The 22,395-nt window shown below is 59.8% G+C and overlaps 2 protein-coding genes across 4 annotated transcripts in view; one reads left to right on the forward strand and one right to left on the reverse strand.

Moving 5' to 3' along the window:
• TSPAN4 (tetraspanin 4) overlaps positions 1-22,395 on the forward strand; it is a 559,204-nt gene that overhangs the window by 421,812 nt on the left and 114,997 nt on the right. The gene's annotated exons all lie outside the window — the stretch shown is intronic.
• Positions 8,334-22,395, reverse strand: part of MOB2 (MOB kinase activator 2) — a 77,749-nt gene continuing 63,687 nt past the window's right edge. For both annotated transcript variants that reach the window (XM_021692150.1, XM_044919674.1), the window contains exons 2-5: positions 18,558-18,718; positions 17,901-17,994; positions 10,075-10,199; positions 8,334-9,387 (exon numbers count right to left, since the gene is read on the reverse strand). In XM_021692150.1, coding sequence (XP_021547825.1) covers positions 9,077-9,387; positions 10,075-10,199; positions 17,901-17,994; positions 18,558-18,718 — 691 coding nt within the window. In that variant the 3' untranslated portion in view covers positions 8,334-9,076. The remainder of the gene's footprint in view (positions 9,388-10,074; positions 10,200-17,900; positions 17,995-18,557; positions 18,719-22,395) is intronic.

Raw genomic sequence — 22,395 nt, forward strand, 5'->3', positions numbered from 1 at the left:
CCCCCCCCCCCCCCCCCCCCCCCCCCCCCCCCCGTCAGGCCCAGGCTGGGGACGATCTTGGTTTTGTGTCTGAGAGTGGGGTAGGACGAAGGCCCTGAGCTGGCTCCCACACGACAGCAGAGGCACCGCAGGGTTTTTTACTAAAATGACAAAAAGTTTAAAAAAAAAAAAAAAAAAAGGCGGCATCCTCCGCAGTGTGTTCTCTGTACACAGCGAGGTGGTGGGGTGCAGCCGCCTCACTTCGTCCCTGTCCCCAGCTTCTGCTTGTTTCTGTTGGTGGGCCTGGTCCCTCCAGGTTGGCACAGACCCCGCGGTGCTGCGAGTGTCCGGGGGGCCTGGCTGCCCTCAGGAGGCACCGGGCCAGCGACGGGCCAGGATGGCAGGTTTTGATTGCATGCCTTCGCTGTAACGAGTCCACTTTGCTTTGGTGTCTCTTACGCCGCCCTCCCCACCCTGCCTCCCTCCCATCGTGGATAGCTTTTAATGCTCTGTTACATTGACCCCCCCCACCACAGGCTGGGATTTCAATACATAAACAAGTAAACACCTATAACAGCATAAGCCACGCGGTACAAGCGGGAGGGGCTTCTCCAGAGACAGAAGACACCGAAAGCAATACCTCTTGTCAGCCTTCCTCTTTTGTACTTGGGACACACGCAGACGTCACGGAAATGAACAAGCCCCACCCAGTGTATCCCTTGTCAAATAACTGTGAGCAACCTTAGTTCTCGAACAATAAATTCCTTCAGTAAAAATACCCGACGCCAGTCTCCGTCCAGGCGGGTGGGGCTGGGATGTGGGACAAGCGGGACCAGCTCTTGTCCCCAACACACGCTCCTCTGGGCTCTGCCGGGTGTGGATGGCGCTTGGCGCCCCCTTCTGCCCTGGATGAAGATGATAGACCCCTGTGCAGGGTCAGGGGTCTGCCCCCAGGCTGAGTAGGGATCACATGCTGGGCTGGGGGCAGGAGAGGCTCCCGGGGGGGGGGCAGGGAGGTGCCACCTGAGGCTGACACGGAACACCACCCTGCCTGGCCACTACGGCTCTGCTGCCCCCCCCCAGACCTCATGGGGTCACTCTGGCATCTGGAGAACGGACCTCCTTTCTGCTCTTTGCTTGGTAAGGGGCGGATGGGGCACCGTGACCCAGCCCTGGAAGTGATGGGCCGAGGCAGGTGGGCAGCCCCTGGAGGATTTGGGCTGGCCTCTCCCACCATGCCCGCCAGCCACCCCTCTGCTGCTGCAGCATGAAGGCCAAGTCCAGACCCCGACAAGCCCCAGGTCACAGGGGAGCAGCTGGGAGTCCAGCCACCACACAGCCTTGACGATGGGTGAGGAGCAAACCACGCCACCCACGGAGCCCTCCCAGGCCTCCCACGCAGGCACCCTGTCCCCGTATGTGAAGGGGATCAGGCACAGCGTGGCCGCGGGGCTTGGCAGCAGGGCCCGACTGCACCCAAGGGTCTCATCAGAGCAGGGTCCCACCGCCATAGCACTGACAAATGGGGCTGGATGGCTCTCTGTGGGGGGGGGGGGCCGACCTGCATCGTCTCTGGTCTCCGCCCCCCCACTGGCACTAGATGCCCATAGCTGTCCCCCAGCCCTGCGTGACAAAACTAGTCCCGACGTTGCCGTGGGTCCCCTGGTGGGCAGAATCCACCCTAGAGTCCACGCTCTTACCTCCTGTGCCGTCTTGCTGGAGCAGAGTGCTGGCCTGACTCTCAGTGAGGCAGCTCTGCGGGGACGGCAGCTGCCTCCAGCTCTGCTCAAGGCCCAGCACGTGAGCAAGAATCAGGGGACCTGGGACTGGGTGGGTTCTTCCTACGTCAGCTGTAGAGTGGCACCCTGCCTTTTGGGAGGTGGGCGCCCAGAAGGTACTTCGGAGGTGCGGAGGGGCCAGGCTCCAGTGCAGTCACTGAGCCGCATGCGTCCCATTAGCTTCAGCTGAAGGACAGGCTGGAGGAGGGGGTCTGGTTGCTACAGTTCAGCCAGGCCTGGTCATCCAGCCGCTGGGCTCCCGGGTTGCTGGCCACGGGAAAAATCTCCCTGACCAGTGGTTCTGCACCTGCACCCGACACAGACCTCATCTTCCTCTAACACTGGCGACGTGTCGGCCTTCAGGGGCCACATGGCGGAACCCCCCGAGTATCACGGCACACCCAACAGACCGGCCCGCCTTCCGCCTGCCCGCCGCCACACCCCTTCAGCAGGAAGGCCACGCCCTGCAGTCCTGCTCCAGACACTAGGCTCTCTCTCGGTTGTAAGAAACAGAAACCAGGGCGCCTGGGTGGCTCAGTTGGTTAAGCGACTGCCTTCGGCTCAGGTCATGATCCTGGAGTCCCAGGATCGAGTCCCGCATCGGGCTCCTTGCTCAGCGGGGAGTCTGCTTCTCCCTCTGACCCTCCCCCCTCTCATGCTCTCTCTCTCTCGCTATCTCATTCTCTCTCAAATAAATAAATAAAATCTTTAAAAAAAAAAAAAAAAGAAACAGAAACCAAGCAAATGAAGCCAAAAACTGTTGGTATTAACATCCACTAATACAAAGTATGTATAAAATAAAAACCAATCCCTAAAAACTATGTAACAGACACTGTCCTGAGCACTTTGCACTGAGCATTGAGCCAAATGGTCCTCATGCTAGTTCTGTAAGGTAGAAACGGAAAGGGGTACTTAAACCCAGAACGGTATGCTGGTGGGTCTAGCACCCGGTGAGGGGCTGGCCTCTCGGGCCTGACGCGTTCCCGGACACTGGCACACTTTGGGTGCCGGCCGCTGCTGGCAAATCAGTGAACAAATCAGTGGTTGTGCATCCACCAGAGTCACGGCGGAAGGGAGGCAGAGGAAGGGAACCTGATGCGTGCCCATCCTCAGGGGCTCTGGGTGCTGGCAGGTGGCAGGGGCAGGGCGCAGACGCACGCGAGGGGCACGTGCTCGGCGCTGCGGAGAGCCGGCCCGGACCCTGTCCCTGCTCTCGCTGACAGTGGAGGCAGAGGGCCCCACAGGCTCCTGAGCTGAGGTGGAGCGACTGCTGGTGTGTGAGGCCAGCTTCAGGGAGGGGTGCTACGGCACCCCGGCTCACGCATCTCCCACGCCAGGGAGCTCAGCACCACAAGTGGCCAGGCCCTTGCTGGTGGTTCTGCCCTCCCCCTCTCCCTCTGCCCTCGCCCCAGGCCACCAGGGGTGCCATCACCAAGTCCAGTGCCCGCCCCCCCCTTCATCCAGCCCACTCCCCACCATCAACCCAAATTTCTTCTGGTGTGATTCATCAAAGGGTGCAGGTTAGCAGGGAGCAGAGGAGATGGCCAGGGACAGAAAGGGCATCAGGGCAGTGATGTGGGCTGGAGGAGAAAGGCAGCTGGGGCGGATGGAGGCAAGGGAGGGAGCGCCTCCGACCCGGGGGGCGTGCCAGCCTTGGGGCCCGCGCGGGACAGCAGAGTCTACGCTGCTGGTTACAAGCCCACGTGCTGCTGTCTGTCGAACTCCTCTTCCGTGTTAGGCCCTGGACTAAGTGTCTTAGAGGTCATGTCCTTGTGGCCCCAGAATGACCGCACGAGAGCTCTGTGGCTCATCTTCAACATGTATTAGTTCCCTATTGTGGCCCCAACAAATAGCACAGACCTAAAACACAAATTGCTATCTTAAGTTCTGGAGGTCGAGCACTGGGTCTCACTGGGCTAAAATCAGCGTGTTGGCAGGGCTGGTTCCTTCTGGAGGTTCTGTGGGAGGATCCATTTCCCGGCCCTTCCCAGCTTCCGGGGGCACCTGTGTTCCTTGGCATGGGGCCCTCCTCCATCCTCACCGCCAGGGACATCAGGCTGAGTCCTCTTGCTGCCTGCCGGTCCTCTGGTTCCTTCTTCTGCCCCCTCCTCCAGTTTTAAGGAATCTTGTGATTATACTGGCCCAGATAATCTCTGCATTTCAAGTTAAACTGATTAGCAACTCATCTGCAACTTTAACTCCCCTCTGCTGTGGAAGGTGCTATGCTCACAGATTCTGGGGACTAGGGTGTGGATATTTGGAGGGGGCATTATTCTGGGTGTGGAACTGCCCTCTAGCAAGTTCCACATCTATCTCACATGGAAAACACACTCACCCCAACCCGGGTCCCCAAACTCTCAGCAGCATCAAGTCAAGCCCCAAATGTCATCTAAGTCACCTAAATCAGGTATGGGTGAGACTCTGAGTATGATCCATACTGGTGCAAAATCCTTTCCTTCGAAACTAGAAGTGCTACCTGCTTCCAGAATGCAAAGGTTACAGACATTCCCATCCCAAAAGGGAGACAAGGGAAGGAGGTGGGCATCACAGGTCCCAAGCAACTTCAAAATCCAGCCAGGCAAACTCCATGAGGTGCCGTCAAGGCCTGGGAAGAACCGTGTGGCTCAGGCTCTCCCCTCCGGGCCGTGCTTTCTTCTAAAGAAACACGGCGTCAGTTTGCAGCTGACAGTTCACCAGTGTTCCTGCCCACGGGGCCTGGGCGTCCAACAGCCTTGTACTTCATCCTCCCTCCGTGCCCTGCGGTCCCAGCTGCCAGGGTTTCTGACGGTGTGGCTCTCCTGTGTGTGTCATGGGGATTTGCTCCGTAAGCCCAGACGCGCCTCCAGCGTCTTCCTCCTTACAAGGAAATCATCTTTTCTGTTCCGGCTTTTGCGGAGATGTGTGAGGTGTCTACTAGTCACACGCACGATCTCTTCAAAGTTCCCGCCACGTGACTGACACTCTGAGCTTGCTCGGCTCTCTGAGGTGTTAGCAAAAGGCTGTCCAGCTACGGCCTCGACTTGTTCTCTAGAGCACATTTTTTCTGGCCACGAACCTCCTGATTTTAGTGTCTTCTGTCACGTGGCTTGGCTACAAAGCTCCCATGTTGTCAAGGGGCAGGGCCCTTTTGTTCAAGAGCTCTGCCTTCTGACGGGCTTCCCTCTCCCACGTCGTATGAGCAGCAAGAAAGGAGGCTGCCCCTTCCACACCGTGCTTGGCAATCTTCTTGGCTAAACATCCAGGCGAACGGCCCCCGAGTCCTGCCCTCCGAGGATGGTGGGGAACTCAGCGGGGCTTTCTGCAACGTGACACTATGCGTCCAGGGTCCCCTTTCCTCCGCGCCCACGGACACGGTCGTCCCTTCCCTGCGCCCACCCCAGCAGTGCCTGTCACATGCCTGTTTCCCCGGACAGGTGCTCATGACGGTTTTAGGCGTTCCTCAAGGCGACTGCGCCAGGTCCCCTCTGTGCGGCCCCTCGTTTACGTGTGAGTCTTTGGTAGCGGCGTCACGAACATCCATACCTCCTCCTACCGATCGTCCGCTTCAGAAAACCTGGACTTCCTCTACCGTGCCCCTCAAAATTCTTCCAGCCTCAGCCCGAGGCCGCGTCTACGGCATGTTTGCCACGGTGGCGCCGCACCCCCGGGGACCACAGTCTGCGCTCAGTTCCCGTCACTGCCATGGCAGTGCCTTATCTCCGCTCTGGAAGTCGGAGTCTGAACTGGATCTCACTGGGCTCCCACCCAGGTGTCAGCAGGGCTGGTTCTTCTTGAGGCTCAAGTGGGGGAAAACATTTCCTCCTCCTTCCAGCTTCTCAAGGTGCGGCACCCCCGACTCACGGCCCCTTCTCCCTCCCACCTGTGGTGGCCAGGTCTTTCTCATGCCACCCTCCTCTGCTGACAAGGACCCTTGTGCCGTGTCTCGGCGGCCAGCACAGAGCTAACAACTAGGCGGGGTGGGGGGAGACGGGCTGTCCGGGCAGAGCTGAGACGCCACCGGGAGTGCTCCCGGCACAGAGCCCAGCTGCCGGCGGGACCCAGGAGGGCCCCACGCAGACACCTCACCATGCGGGCCCAGAAACTGCCGCAGGGGCCAGAAGGCCTCCCCGCAGCCCAAGTGGGCCAGGATGCTCTGGCTCTTGCAGCAAAGAGCCCGCTAGCTGATGGACAGCACAGGGCATCGCCCTCACCCTCGGAGGAGTGCAGGCTGCTCCTCACCCTGGCTGCCTGTCCCTTCCCGGGAGACTTTCTGAGGCCCGGTGACCAGTGCTGTACCCACGACCCCCATGTGCCCAGAGGTTCCACAAGTCCTTCCTGAGTCAGAGAAACATGACCGTGTGTGTCCCAGACCCCGTTCTGCAGATACAGAGCTCATGCACACACACACGCGTGTGCACACACCGATCTCAGACCCCACCCCATCAAGCAGCTTGAGCTAGAAATCCCCGTGTCCTCCGCGCACCAGCGGCGTCCACCCTGGCCAGCCACAGAGCCCCTGACTGCTCTCGGGCCCAGTCTTACCACCTCAGGCCTGCACTCAGCAGCCAGACCCCACTCCTGGAGACACACTGGACACAGCTGTTGCCCGGCCTGCCCCCACCCCAGCCCGGGACACCGCCCAGAAAGGCCAGTGGAGACAGGCCCTGGCCTGCTGCCTTGCCCCAGGAGGTGGTCCTCGGCACCTCAGGCCAAGCAAGACCCCTACCTCTGGCTCCCACACCCAGCCCTGTGGTCAAGTTCCTGAGGCCTCTACTCAGGGCGTGCATGCCTAGAGAAGCGAAATGACCAGCAGGGGAGGCGGGGAGGGGCTGGGGCCCACACAGCCCAGCAGGCTGAGGTCACAGTGAGGCCCAGACAGCAGAGGGGAAGAGAGCATGACAGGGACGGGGTGACCTGAAGGTGGCGCCGGGGCCAGGCCTTGCTCAGGAGGAGCTATGGCCTCCCTGCTGGTCACAGAGCCAGCTACAGGGTTTTGGGAAGCAGTGGGGTAGTGGGGCTACGCACGGGTCAGAGAAGCCCAGCCCTCTGGGAGTGAACATCTGCAGGCCTCTGTGGGAGAGGCCAGGGCTAACGGGATGGTGAGGTCTCCTACCTGGTGACAGGTGCAGCCTGGATGCTGCAGATGTGTCCAGTGATTAGGGGACAGAGGGGAGAAGGCTTCCCCACGACCTGGAGCTCCTGACCAGACAGGGACGGAAACATGAGCTCCAGTGAGATGGCAGCAGGCCCCGAGGGGTACAGCAGGGCCCAGGAGCCTTCTTGCAGGGCAAGCAAGATTGCCCAGGGGTTCAGAACATGAATGAGTTCAGCACATTAAAGTCATGTTGAAACAATTCTGATGCCTGCTCTCCGTGTCCAGGGACTGAGTCAGTGGGGTGGAGACTGGTTCAAGCACCAGGGAGTTTTAAAGTCACCCCCAGCTGACCATTGTGCAGCCACCGGGGGAGGTACTCTGGTGCAGGGAGGGGTCAGGGAGACGGTGCGGGACCCTGGAGGGGAGGTGGGGGCCAGAACGTGAAGACAGGGTACTCCAGGGTACACCTGCATTTTGTGGTCGGCTCCAGGACTGTCAGATGGGGGGCAGTTCTCAGGGGCAAGAGGAGGAACCATCACCAGGAGAAGACAGGCAGGCCTGGTGGCCACCACAAGCTGCAGAGGTCCCACCGGTCATGGGAGGCAGAGGTGGGGGTGGGCTCCGCTCTCCAGCTAGGCCCTGGGGCTGGTGATGGGCCAGGAAAGCAGAGGAAGGCCACAAGCACGTTTTGCAGTAGCCGAACTTAAGGGCCAGGTGAGCGGCAGGAGGGCAGAAACCGAGGACCTACCTGGTGGGGAGAAAGCTGGGGGTGGGAAGGGTGGAGGAGCTGTAGCGAGTCAGGAGACAGAGACCAGGGCCCCCACCATTTAGGGCTGTGTGGGTGTGGGGGGTGGTGAGCATGACAGCCATGGACAGCCAGAGAAGGCTGTCCCCAGGTGAGCTGTCAGGGTAGGAGGGCGGGGCCCCCTGCCGGAGCCCCCTCTTCTCTCTTCTCTGCCCACACAGGGCCTAGACAAGCTCCAGGGCTCAGTTTAGGTCCCGCCCCGCCCCGCCCCTGCACTCAGCCCGCTCCCGAGCTCTCCTCTCTGCTCATCCCTCAGACCACAGTGCCCAGGCGAGGGCTGGCCGGCCTTCGCAGCAGAGCCCCTGGGGCCAGGCTGGCCAGGACCCTCCCCCGGCCCGTCCCAGCACACTCTCTAGGGTGCCTGTCACCTGCACAGGAGGGCACAGTACAAGCAGAGTGGTCAAGGCCCCCTGGAGATGCAGGAAACAAGGCATGTGTCGTCCCCCCCCCAAGCCCACCCCACTGCCAGCACCCCAAGTCCTGCAGGTCAGCTGAGGACACAGGGCAGCAGGGGAGTCTGTGGCTGACCCTGGCAGGAAGGGTCCAGGCTGGGGTGGGCAGGGGCCACCTGAGGGGGCAGGAGGCAGGCGACGGTCCCAGCTGCTGGGCCAGACCACCCTCAGTATCACACCAGCCCTTGCACCCTCAGCACGGTCACCGAGGCGCCGAGGATACACACAGGCACTGACCTGAGCGAATTCTTTTTATTACGACTGAAGAGGTGAGCGGGGCGGGACACCCAGCCTTCCGCCAGCAGCCGCGTCTCCACACAGGCCGCCCGCCCAGGCACCTTGGTCCTAGGCCCAGCTAGTCCAGGGGCCCTCGTGGGCAGCGGGGCAGGAGACGGGGGAACGAAGCCACAGGGTCAGGGCCCCTATGGGGCACCCCTGGCCACGCCTACCCCACCTGCTCTGAGCCACTGGCAGCCAAGATCCTAGCAAGGCCAGGAGAGGGCGGCCTGAGGGGGAGCGGGGAGGAATCTCTAAAACAGCCCCACCCTGGAAACAAACCAAAGTGAGCCCAAGTCCCTCCTGGGAAGGAGCCCCAGCTCCCACGGGTGTACTTCTCTCAAACAGCAGAGCCCCCAGGGCAGGGGGAGGCAGGGGCGGGGGCCACACGGAAGACCAAGGAAAGGAAAGCCCCACAGGAGAAGGAAACTCAGACCGGCAGTCCATAAACGTTTGTTGAGCGAATGAATGAAATCCAAAGGTCCTTCTTGACAAGCGGCACTCATCCATCCAACAGGAAAACCCCGGCAGGGGGCCAGTCCGATGCGTGGCCCGCCAGCGTCCGGGGAGCCCACACTCGGCGCGCCCGGGCCGGGTGGGGGGCAGCGGCAACCTCTCAGGCCTCCCGCCGAGCGTGCCCGGGGCGTGTGCGCACACGCAAGCACGTGCACCACCGTCTCTCTGCACATGTGCGCGCCTGTCGGCCGGGGGCTCACCTCTCCTTCCCGTGGTTCTGTGCCCCCGCGCCCCCGCCGCCGGCCCCTTCCCCGCCGCCCCCGCCGCGGCCCCCGCCGCTGCACAGCACCTCCGTGAGGTCGTCCATGACGGCGGTGTCTTTGGAGTCGAGCAAGTTGAACTCCCTGGCGAAGAGGATGAAGTGGACGTAGAGCGTGTTCAAGTGTCCATGTAGCTCAAGGGCCAGGGTCTCCTTGAAGTGGGACCAGTAAATGTGCGCCAACACGTGGAACAGGTACTTGCAGATCTTCTTCACCAGAGACTCGAAGGAGCTGGGGAATTCTCTGCCTGGGGAGAGAGTCCACAGCGTCAGCCCGCACTGCGCTCCGTCCACCACGCAGTACCTCTCAGGGGCCTGGGCTCCCACCGTCAGGAGGGAGATCATCTGCAGGACTAGCCTGGAGGGCTCCTGCCCGCCACACCCTCCCCGCTGAGCAGCCCACTGGCAGGCACCCAAGTGACTGGTCACCCTGGGCCTGGCCCCGAGAGCTGATCTGCGTCCAGGGGCCCGTGACCCTGCCATAGGCCACCCGAAGCCTGGACTCGGCCCGGGGTCACGTGTGCTTCCCTGACAGATGCTCTTGGGCCTCTACACGGCCTGGGCCACAGAGGAGGACGGGAACCGAGGTGCACGGGGACCTCCTGCTGGCTCCGTATTGGCCTGGAGCCCCCCACCAGGACCTGCCCAGGCCGGGACACAGGGCGGCCGTTACCGCTTGCTGGCTGTCAGGTCCCCAGTGAGGTGGCCTGCAGCAGCCCCACTGTACAGAGGGCGGAGCGGGCGGCAGAGGGCCCAGGGCCCAGAGCCTGGGGTGGGTGCGGTCTGGACCCGGGCTGCGCTGACCCCTGCCAGGGCGCACCTGCCTGGCCTTACAGCCCAGGGCACACAGCCGCCCCCATCCCGTAGGTCTGGCCCCTTCGCATCAGCAGCCACGGCCGCCCAGCAAGGAGGAGCGCAGCAGGGCAGAGACGTACCGTATTTCGTGGGGAACACATCCTCGTCGGTCACCAGCTTCTGCACGGAGCTCATGACAAAATCGACGTACTGGGGAGCAGTGCACTTGACCTTCTTCCCCCGCTCATCGTACCAGTAGTACTGTCTGTGGGGACAGAGGGGGCCGGTCACGGTGCCCCACAGACACCCAGCGACTCTTACCCGCCCCCCCCCCTCCGCCCCGGCCCCAAGGGTGGAGATGTGGCAGGTGTCCAGGCTTCCCCTCCCAAAGTCCCCAGCGGAGACACACTGCTTCCCACCACCTGGAGACCCTCAGCTGCATCCCATAAGGGTCTGCCTGCACCGATTCTGAACGTCCAGGACAGAGCACGCCATCTGAACACACGTGTACAACGTCAACAGAAGGCGTGTTCATTTTCTCTACCATGTGGCTGCTAGTTTCATTCCTTTAGAGGGACGCGTGTTTTGTATGATTTGAAGAGGCATGGAGGGCACGCTGTTTGCTGCTGCCCCGCCTCTTCCAGGGACAGTGCTGTGACTTGTCAGCTGGGCCTTGACCCTTGGGAACACCCCTGCTCCCCCTACTAGGAGCCACATGCCCTCCACTGGCCCAGCGAGAACAGCTGGAACACCTGCAGGCAGAGACACCAGGATCTCTCACCGTGCGAGTCTCCCAGCTCGTGTGAGCGTGGATTGCCCCCCCGCCCCAGCGCTTCTCTCCCCAGAACACACACAAGCGCCCGGTGGGTACTAATCTGGCAGCCACCCTGCTCTCCCCACCCCTGCTCCCGTCTCCCCAGAGGGCTGCTGTGCTCCTGCAGGCTGGCTCACCAAGGGCTGGACCCGGAGCCACAGGGGGGTGGAGGGTGGGGGGGGGGGTGGCCTCTAGTCCGCTCAGGGGTGTGGTGCATGTGGGTGTGGGGCTGTACCCGTGAGGGACTGAGTGGCCTAGACCCCGACCCTCTCAGCCCCCTGCCCCAGCCAGATGACGGGCAGCCTTCAGGCACCAGGCTTCACACAGACATTTCCCTCTGTCCGGCACCCCGCCACACAGCTGGCTTTACTTGGCCTCAGAATCAGCTTAGACTAGGTTTCCCCAAACCTCAACATCCCACCTTGCTCGGGGACCCCAGACTGGCTCAGAGTACCCTGCCCTGATTTGTTGCGTGTACCAAGTACCCCTGGATGACAGCCATGAGGGCTAACCCACTGCTACCACCCTGTCAGGCCTGTCCTCAGGACAGTGGGGGTCCCCATTTCCCATGGCCAGCCTGACCCTGGACAAGTGACCTCAAGACAGCTCCATGGCCACCGCCCCTGCTCCGGCAAGCCCACCTCCATCAAACAGGAACCGGGGCTCCGCTCCGCCCCAGGCAGGGTGTGGGGCTGGCCAGCAAGACCGGGAAAGCATGGCCTCCACACTAATGGACAGGCCCTGGGAGGAGGCCAGCCTTCGTGGATAAGGGGACATGGCCCGACTGCCACTCAGCACCACACCTCCCACTTGCGGGTGGAAGGTGTGGGGTGTGACTGGAGTGTCGGGGCTTTGCAGAAGGCTACTCGGCTACTCTGGGGCTACTCCTGGGCACTGCCACGCACCCACAGGGAGGCCGGGCTCCACAAGAGCCTGGTGCCAGGTGCCCCACAAGGCCCAGGAACATGAGCGGGCAAGGGAGCTAGTTCACACAAAGCCCTAAGAAGCTTGCCAAATTCCTGCTTGCCCCCAGGAAGTAGAAATCCAGCAGGGCGCTCCCGTCCGTTAGAACACCTGCCCGAGCACCCTCCCCGCCACAAGGTGGCTCTGCTGACCCTCCTCCCGCCTGCCCAGACGTGGGCACAGGGCGGGTCAGATCACCTGAGGGCGAGAAGACAAAGCCCGTTTCTGTGTCACTCTGGACAGCCTGAGGGGGTCCCTGTGCGGGGAAGTGGAGGAGCCCGGCCTCCGGGGGCCAGGCTGAGGCCCATGTCTGCAGTGAGGTCCAGAGGCCAAGGCCCAAAGGCTGGGCGGGCGTCACAGACATCTGCTCCACCAATCCGCCCGGCACCGCCCGCGGACGCTGATGCACCTGGCCACAGGGGCCAGAGGGTCACAAAACACAGCTGCAACTAGAAACTGGGACACGTGTCTCCCCAATGTGCGGCCCAGAGAGACTAGCTCCTGAGGGACGAGGACTGCCCCATCTGTTTGAAAGACGAGATCCTGTGCTTTCAATGTTCCACTTGTTTTCATTTTTAAGTTACCGGGCAGTACAGAGGACGCGTTCTGGCAGGCAGGCCTACAGCTTCACCTGTCCAGACAGCCAGGCAGCTCCCACCCCCTCCCCCGGTCAGTCCCCAGTACACCAGGGATGATGGCCCCAGGGGAACGCCACAGGACGTCCTGAGCCGGGCTCCGCGCTCCAGCCATGTCTCAGTGTGCGCCCCGCGGCCCCCGCCCCCGCCAGCGTGGAAGGGCCAGTGCGCCCAGCCGTTCCCCCTGGCTGGAAGACACCTGGCTCGTTTCCAGTTTGGGGCAATTATGGCTCCGCCTATTATAAATGCTCCCGGGCAGGTTTCTGTGTGAGCACAAGCTCTCGCTTGTCTAAGACGAACATTCAGGATCTGCACTGCTGGGCCCGTAAGAGGCCACCAAACCACCGTCGGACTGGCTTGTGCATCGCTCTGCTGCCACGTCCCTGCCAGCACAGGGCCTGCTGTCCCCACCTGCTGCTCTAGGGGCTTGTCCGCTCTCCTGGGTCCTCTCCGCTGACCTGTGTGTCCAGGCCCGGACCCACTGGGGACCAGCTGCTGTTCGCACGCCTGAGTTGCGAGGGTTACTCACACACTGGGCGCCGGTCCCCTCTTGGGTATATTAGCCCGTGATTTGTCTATGTTTTCTCCTAACAGCATCCTGATTCTCAGAGCAGAAGTTCTAACTGTGGCTTGTGCCCGATAGTATTACTGATTCTTTCTCATCAATGAGCCTTGTGTCATGGCCAAGAGCTCCTCGCCTAGAGCTAGGTCATGAAGATTTCCTCGTTTTCTTCCAAAAGTCTTATAGTTTCACAATTTAGAATCCATTTGGAGTTAATTTGGGCATAAAGGTTTTGGTCAAGATTCACTTTTTTTGCACACAGGTGACTGGTTTTTCCACCAGCATCCGTTGAAGGGACTATCCTTTCTGCACTTTCTTCTTCATCTTTGTCAACAATCAGAGGGCCGCCTTTGTGTGGGTCTATTTTTGGACCCTCCACCGCCCCCCCGATCTGTGGGTCTGTCCCCGATGCTGTCCTGACAGTGGGACCAGGACTGTGCTCGTCCATGCGCAGTCAGCCAGTTTGTCTCATCCTGCAAAAACCGTGCTGGGCCTCGCACCGAGAGGGCAGGAAGTGAGCGGACGGACCCGGCAGAACTCCCACTCGGCGCCATGCTGGCTTCTCCACGGCTGCTCCCCAGCACCTCGCCCTTCGCAGTGCGCGGACACGTGTCTGTGGGGCTGTTGTAAATGGTGCGGTTCTCTTAGTCTGGGGCTCCAGCTGTACACTGCTCGATGTTTTCTACACAACCATGCCGCACACAGTACTTGGGGCACTTCTAGTTCTTCTGCCCCGGGATGCCTTTCATCCCTGGTTTCTTGCTGTACAGCACTGTCCATTTGAGTGAATTTTGGTATTTTGTTCCTACCAAGGAACTGGTCCGTTCAAACTGTCCAATTTACGTATGTAGGGATTTTTGGTACGTTTCCTTCATATCCTCTCAGTATCTGCTGAGTTTATAGTGACACCACTTTCATTCCTTATACTGATACTCTGCACCTTTTCTCTTTGTCAATCTTGTAAAAGGCCTATCAATTTTATTGATCTTTTCAAGAAATCAGCTTCTGGTTTCATGGATTTTCCTGTTTTCAGAAATCAATTTCAGGGATTTCTACTCCATTATTTCTTTTTTCTGCTCAATTTGGGTTTATTTTGTTCTTCTTTTTCTAGTTTCTTAATATGGAAGCTTAGTTCCCGATTTGAGATCCTTCTCCTACAACAAACACATAACCCTATAAATTCCCCTCAAAGCTTTGCTGTGTCCCACAAATTCAGGTATGCTGCGTCTTCATTTGTGCTCAGCTTAAAACATTTCAAATTCCCTCTGAGCCTTCCTCTCTGACCCGTGGATTATTTAGAAACGTGCTCATTCCCAAGTGTTTGGGGATTTTCCTGTTATCTTTCTGTTACTGATTCTAGTTTAATCCCATGACAGTCAGATAAGGAACGTACTATGATTCTGATTCTTTAGAGTGTGCGAAGGGCTGTTTTGTGAGCTGGGATGCCATCTCCTTTGGTGACTATTCATTCCGTGCGCACTTGAGCAGAACGCGTCCTTCGCTGTCGACAGTGAAATGCATCCAGCCCAGCTGGCTGATGGTGCTATTCCGTCCTGTATCCTTGCTGACTTGCTGTCCACCAGCTCCGTCTGCCTCCAAAAGAGGAGAGCTGAAGGCTCCCACTCTGAGGTGATTTCTGTCCGTTCCTCTCAGTTCTGTCCATTTATTTTGTGTAAAAGCGGCTACTTGGTGCACACGCATTCAAGATCAATACTTCTTGATTAACTGATTCTTGTAAATATGCAATCTTCTTTATCCCCCGTGGTTTACTTTGCTCTGAGGTCTTTGGAGTCTGGGATTCATAGAGCCACTGCAGCTCTCTTCTGATGGCTGTTCTGTGGATACAGCTTCTCTATCCATTTAGTTTTAACCTACAGACGTCAATGCACGTGAAGTATTTTGTGAACGCTTACAGTTGGCTCAGTTCAGAAATCTACTCCTGCACAGTGGAGCCCCTTCACCTGTGGTTTCACTTTCCCTGGTCTCAGTTCCTCGTGGCAGCGCCGTCCAGAAGCAGATACTGCTCCTCCTTCAGACGCAGCGTCCGAGGCTGAGGACGATATAATGGCGTACCACGCCCGCCTGCCTCAGTGCCCCCCCCTTCACTGCACCACGTGGGTATTTCATGGTCGCACGCTATCACAAGAAGAAAGTGGGTACAGCGCAATAAGAGATCTTGAGAGACAGACCACATTCACATAACTTTTATTATGGCGCACTGTTGTAACTGTTCTGTTTTTTTGTTTTTGTTTTTTTTTAAGATTTTATTTATTTGACAGAGAGAGACACAGCGAGAGAGGGAACACAAGCAAGGGGAGTGGGAGAGGGAGAAGCAGGCTTCCCGCCGAGCAGGGAGCCCGACACGGGGCTCGATCCCAGGATCCCGGGGATCATGATCCAAGCCGAAGGCAAACGCTCAACGACTGAGCCACCCAGGCGCCCCGTAACTCTTCCGTTTTATTACTAGTTATCTCTGTACCTAATTTATCAATGAAATTTTACCACAGGCCACAGGGTTCGATGCAGTCCAGAGTTTCAGGCGCCCAGCGGGGCTGGAAGCACAGCTCCCACGGCTGGCAGCCGACTCTGGGAGCTCTGTTTGGCCCTCTGACATTTATGGGATTTCTGGTGTGTTTGAATTTTTTACCACCTTTGTTTACCGCTTGTTCCTTTTGCTTCTCGTCCCTTGTATCTCCTCTTTCCTGCCTTCTTTTGGGTTATGATTTAGTCCTTCCTTTCAGTTTACCCATTACGACTTCGACTACATCATTTACACAACTTTTCAGAGGTTGCTCACAGGAGTATAAAATACATACTCCACCTGCTTTCCACGCTGTCCGTTGCACCAACTTCCCGCCACTCCAGTGGGAGCACCGAGAGCCCAGCCCACCGCCGTCTCCTCTGCTGTGACCCATCAGACGGGTGTGGCTCAAAGCACTCCACACGGCCAGTCCCCAGGTCCATCCCTGTCGCTCGTCCTGCACAGACGGTCCCCGTCCCCTCGCTCTGGGATTCCCTGCAGGAGCAGGTCTGCCGACTGTGGATGCTCTTAGTTTTCCTCCATCTGAGAAAGGTCCGTATTTCACCTAAACCCTTGAAGGATACGTGTGCTGGAAGGAGGACTGTGGGGTGGACTGCTCTTTCCTTTCGGCGCTTTAAAAACGTGGCAGAGCTTCCTTGTGGCCCAAGGCTTCTGACGAGTGCTGCAGTCACTCGCCTGTGTCCTCGAGGGTTGGCTCTGCTCCGGGAAGGCCTTCTCTTTGCCCAGTTTTGTGATGACGTTTCTGCGCATGGACTCCTCAGTTTGTCCTACTTGGAGTTCATTCAGCTCCTTGAATTTGTAGGTTTGTGTCTGCCAAGCTTGGAAAGCTTCAGCCATTATTTCTTCAAATACATTCTCCGCGTGGCCCTTTCACGTCACCTCGGGGACTCCAACACGACCCTCTGGTTTCCATGTCTAGGCCCCACTCCAGGCCCCAGGCAGACACGTTGGTCCTGGGGCAGCACGCAGCTCTGGGACCTCTGGCAAACCCGCTTTCTTCTCTTCAACTAATTTGACATCAAACAACTGCTAGGAAGGCAGTAAGTATGCCAGGGCCCGTAAGCCTGAAAGACCCTGTGAAGGCAGCTGCAGTCGAGAAGAACAAGAAGTGGGCACCCCAGGCTCACACCAAGCTCTACGTGCTTTCCAGGAGTCTCTTCTCAAACACGGGGATACCGAAGGAAACATGGGAGCAGAGGAGACCAGCTTCCCCACCTGCCTGCCCTACGGGCCACCTCTGATACCGCTGGGTCAGGCCCAGCCAGCAAGTGTCCTCCTGAGCGTGCCACATACACGGCAGCTCTAAAACACCGTCCTCACCCGCCTCCAGCATCTGCCGCTGGGCAGTCTACTCTACCGAGGGCCCTTCCCTCCCATATCACTGTCCTCCAAGCTCACCAGCCCCAACCTCCCTGCCTGTGGCCAATGGGGACACATGTAATGCCTGGGCTCCCATCAGTGGCCTTTTCTGGGTGTGACCTGCTGGAGCCACAACAGCAGGGCCTGGCGGGGCTGAGAGCCAGGCCTGTGCCAAGGCTCATGGGCTCTCAGCGACAGGAGAGCTCCACTTGCCTGCGTTTGAGCTGGGTCTGTGCCCAGGAGCATGGCCAGCAGCATCTGTGGGCAGGATGAACTCAGGACAGCACACAAAATGTGTGTTCGCCAGCAGGGGCTAGCGGCTCATGCGTACTTGCCTCGGCCCCTGACCTGCAGCCCCGACAATAAAAAGGAGGTATGAGAAAGGAGCTTCCGTGCCACCTCCTTAGTCACAACAGCCCCAGGCTGAGCCCCAGCACACCTGGCCTCCTGTCTGAAGCCACCTTCCATCCCTTCTGCTATTAGAGGCCAAAGGCAAGTCTGTGCCGTGCAGTGGCTCTCCTCCCCACACCCCAATCAGGAGCTGCTGCGAATCCCGTGAGGTGCCTCGAAGCCCCCTCGGGGTACCTGCCTACTGAAGACACGAATGTGCACAAGCTTCTGGAAGAGAATGAACAGCACCCAAGGCCCACTGAAAACTCACTGAGAAGGCATCCCGGTCCCACAAAACCAGCCAACGAGGAAGGCAGTGAGTGCCCTCCTCCACCCCATCCCTTGCTGTCTCCTTCTTCACTCCCTCCCACGGGGCGGGAGCTCTCGAGGAAAAGCCATCCTTCAACTAAGTGAAGCAGAGAAGCATCTGCAGCTTCACGATGCTCTGCTGTCTTAGGAAACCAACCTAGGCATGTTCACCCCTAGCCCCAAGGAGCTCAGCCACCAGCCTCTGGCCTCCTGGCACCCTGTGCCCCAGCAGGACCCACGCCACCGAGTGCCTCCCCTGCTGGGCTCTGCCTCCTGTGTCCCTGCCCCACGGGGATAGCAGGTGCAGCCCCAGCCAGGACACGGCTGAGGAGACCCCGCAGGGGCGCCATGAGAGGGTGCAGGGGCTGGGCCACAGCCCGGCAGCGACTCACGTGTTGCACACGGCCATCGTCTGGCAGGCCTCTCCCGTGCAGAACTCTGAGATGGTGCTGTACTGCAGGTTGACGTGGTGGAAAAATGTGGTGGCTGCGAGGGACGAGAAGCACCAGGTGTGAAAACCACCACTGCAGCATGCTGTACGTCCCAGTGCCCTGCAAACCCAGGAGGCCCGGCACTTCTTCCCGCGGGCCCTGGGGCAGCCAGCACGCGCCACAGACCAGAGACACACGTCCCGGCGCAGAGCACCGGCCCTGGAAGACGGCCACCAGCCTCTGTCTTGTGGGCTGGCACGTGTTTGCACAGCGCCAAGCTGGGCAGAGCGCCAGCGGCCGTCCAGACGGCGTCCCCTCCACGAGGGGTGGGGCAGGCAGACATGCTGTGAGCCCTGAGCCCCAGGCCTGCCCAGCGGGTGGAGGTGAGAGCCACCCTCCCCTGTGTGGGTCATGGCCTTCCCATGACCCTGGCGCTGCCGGCCTTGCAGCTGCACACCCGCTCCACAGACAGTCCCCGGCATGGCGGCCCATCCCTGGTACCCTCCCCGGTGGAGACCCTAAGTGCACTGCAGGGCCGGCCACCAGCTCCGGGGAGTCCCCGAGGAGGTGGCCACCTGCAGCCACTGTGGTGCCCTTCCCACCCCATGCCACACGCACTGTTGCTGGCCAGCCACTCGTTGAGGTCGATCTCCCGGGGCAGCACCACCAGCTCCTTGAAGCCGACGTCGGTGATTCTGGACTTGGTGTACTCTGGCTCCAGGTACATCTTCTTCTCCTCGGCAGCAGGCTTCTTTCCGTTGGGCTTTGCTTTAGACTTCCTGCCGGAGAGAAGGGAGCAGAGGGTCACTGCATGACAAACGCAGGCATGGAGGCCACGAGCTAGGTCCTAGGACATGAGCGGGGCTGTCCCTGCCAGGGGGACAACCGGGGGGCTCTTCCTGAGACACCCCAGGAGATTCTGCTCCCAGCTGGCGCCAGCAACGGAAGGAAGCTGCCTTTGTCCTCCCCTGCCACTGTCGGGCCCATGGCCTGACCAGCTGAGCTCCCTGCCACCACAAGGGGCAAGGAGGCAGAGACACATTGCCGGAGGTCTTATGCCGCAGGGCCAAACCTGGAACGCACGACAGGCAGGCCGCTCTGGGCCGCCGAAGGGCTGGGGTGGTGACCACATTAGCCAGGTTCCAGGCCCATGGATGACACTGCAGCCACCTTGGCCCGCAGGCTTGCCGGGTGGGACATAGGGGTGAGTTTCCCTGGCCCAGGCCCCCCACCCTTCTGTGCAGCCGACCTGGCCACCTGGCCTTCCAGAGCCCTTGCTGCGGGCTGACACAGCTGGAGCTCCCCTGCACAGCCCTGTTCTGCTCACCTGGGTTCCGTGCCAAGCACACAGTGCAGGATCTGGGCAGGGACAGACAGACAGGTGGGCATGAACCAGGCCAGGCATTACAGAGATCTGCTCAAAAGACCACTCTGCACCAAAAGGCTTTTTTTTTTGCTTACAGAAATGGTTACTTTCCATGAAAATATACTGTCATACAAAAACAGAATGGGCTTGTTACAGCTACTTTTATAGGACTAAATACATATATTTGAAATGTCTGTTTTCATTCAAATCCAGTATCAGTACCTAATAAGCCCCATAAACCAAAGTTCTCAGTGCTGAAGAGGCCCCCTCCTTGGTGCGGGAGCTGTGGGCCCCAAACCAGCCTCCCACCAGCTGCCCAAAGGCTGGAGCCAGGGCCATGGTTTGTGCAACCTAGGTCCACAAACAAGATGGAACGTCCCCCAAGAGGGCAAAGTGACCAACACAGTGGCCCAGAGCCCCCAGCTGGGAACACAGCCCAGGCTGGGTCTGTCATAAGTCACTGAGTGTCACACTGGAGCCCACACTGGGCACACGGGCCTCGGAGCAGAGGACCCAGTGGAGGGCCGTGTGCAGATATGGCCCCTCCCAGCAGCAACCGCCCAACGTGGAGGTGTAGGAGGGTGTAGGCTCCCCGCCATCTGGGGAGCAGCTCAGAGCAATGCTGCAGTCCTCCTGCACATGCAGGGACTCTCCAAACTTTTAAGGTTTAGCACTGGGTTCCTGGCAGTAAGTTTGAGAAACTGAAGGAAAATGCCTAATAACATGAGTCTCTTGGTTCTTAGTTGGACGACTAAATTCTTCAATGGTACACACCGTGACTTGTAGAATCAAACTGCAAATCAATACTACCAGGACGTCTTACTGACCAGAAAAGGCCACCTTTGGCTATGAACTCTCAAGGAGGGGTCACCCCCACCCCAAGAGCAGAAACTCAGGGGAAGTGTGTACACCTGCCCTGGGGACAGGATAAGACAGCCAGAGGTCTCGCAGTTCCAGGAGACACATCCTTCAGAGCCCCCAGTCCTGCTCTGCAATGCGAGGGCAGGAGTGAGCACGCTCCCGCCACGTCAAACCCACAGGCACCCCTGTCGGATGGCCACGGGCCCCCTGCACACCTGGGAGGGTCGTGGTCGGGGTGCTGGCTGGGCTGGAGGGCTGGGGGCAGGCAGGCTGAGGACCTGGACTCGGGGGCCACCATACGTGGCCAGGCCCCACCCGTTTACACCCTCAAGCTCCGCAGCGTCTATAGAAGGAGAAGCAAACCAGCTCACTCCTGGCCTCTGTCTCTGGCCCAGCTGCCCAAATGGGAATGCTCCGCGGGTCTTGGCTGGGACACAGCCTAATGGGTGGCTGAGCTGGACACGGCCATCCTAAGCACTCAGGGCACCCAGCTCCCTGTGCGCCCCTCCCCCGCCAGCCCTGCTCCAGTAAGGGCGAAAGGTCTCTGCAGCTCTCTGACCCTGTCCTTTTCTTCTTCTGTTTTGAAAAGTTGCTAGTGGTTTATTTAAGAGAAACAGGAAGGAAAAATGCTCCCCGAATGCCAGGGAAATGTTTTCCCTCAGCTTCTCAGCAAATCTTCTCCTTAAAAGGCGACGTGTTCTCAGCCTCCTGGTGCACCACCGGGAGTGGCCAGTGCCACGCAGGGCCACAGTGTCCTGGGGACAGGGCGGGACAGACCCCCGTGACCTGGAGCAAAGGCATGGATGTCTCTGTCTCTCTTGATCTCTGTTACATACACAACTGCAGTGAGCACTTCAGGGGTCCCCTTGGCTGGTGGTGGGGGGAGGCTGTTCCCTGGGGACAAGTGTGGACACACGCTTCTCAGGGACCTGTGGTCCCTTGGCCCAAGACAGCGAGGCTCCCACCCTTCCCCAGAGCATGGGAGGGCTCAGGGAGCCCAGGGGCTCTGCTGATGCCCTCAGATGCTCCACCAGGAAATGGGTGGGCAGGCCGTCTCGCTCCCTGCCCCCTGCCCTTCTCCTGACCCTGGTCTCTGCTACTGAGTCACACGCCGACCTGTCAGAAAGCCTGACGTTGCCTGGAAGATGTCCTGTGCCTACAGCCCCAGGCATGAGGGACCAGCCCACGGGACACACGTTCAGCCTGCCCTGGTTCTGCTCTGCTCACCCCCCACCAAGTGTCCGTCTGCTGGGCAGGTTCTCCACTGCATCCAGGCCCAGTCTGACACCCGCCCCTGCCTCACCCTGACTCACACCTGGCTAGGACCACCCCTGAGCTGGCCACACATGCTGGGCCTCAGCTTCGGGGTCTAGAGGGTCCTATGACCACACGTGTAGGGATGGGGCCCGTGGGGGCCTGTTGTCCAGGAGCCACGTCACCCAGTGATGAGGACCACACATCAGAACCAGCCCAGGGGCAGCTGTTAGTGGAGCAGCAGCAGGAACTGGCTTGGTGCAAGACGTGCCCGGGGTGACACACAGGCCCCCTTGGGGATGCTGCCTGAGGAAGGGTGTGGCACCCTCGTGCTGGCAAGTCCATTTCCAGGGGAGACTGGGAGCCCCTTTGGGCCGACTCTCCAAGGGCCAGGCAGGCAGCCGCGGGAGGATGTGGGCTGCGACGTGTGTGTGGTCAGAAGGCCTCAGCCTCCTCACCCTTCTCCCCTGCTGCTGTCCGCACCTGTTGTCCTGCAACAAACTGGCCAAACAGGCAGGTGCACACCAGGCCCGCCAAGCTCGACTTCTCCAAGCTGGTTCCCCTGAGCTCCCCTGTCCCCATCATCCAGGGCAGGCCTGGGACCCCTGGACCGCCGTGCAATTTGGGATGACCCCTGTGCCAGGCCCGGCAGAGCAGAAGTCTGTGGAGCCTGGTCATGGGGTCCTCTTTCCTTCAGTCCCACAGGCAGGCAGCAATGATGGGCACTGACCCAAAGGCGGCAGGACAAGGTACAAGCCAGGGCCCCTGTGTGGAAGTGGTCCCGCAAGCCCAGCCACACGGGTCCCTCCCACCCCAGTTCTGTCCTGGCCACTGCCAAGCCACTTGGCCCCTCTGGGTGGCAGACGTGGCCCTGGCCCAGTCCCGCTCCTCTGCCACCAGCAGCAACAAAGCCGAGCTTTCAGAAAACGCCCTGTGGCTTCCAGGTGGAACAGGCTACGTAACACCGTCCCTGTG

The sequence above is a fragment of the Neomonachus schauinslandi genome, chromosome 11 (genome assembly GCF_002201575.2).
Source record: "Neomonachus schauinslandi chromosome 11, ASM220157v2, whole genome shotgun sequence".
NCBI lineage: Eukaryota > Metazoa > Chordata > Mammalia > Carnivora > Phocidae > Neomonachus > Neomonachus schauinslandi.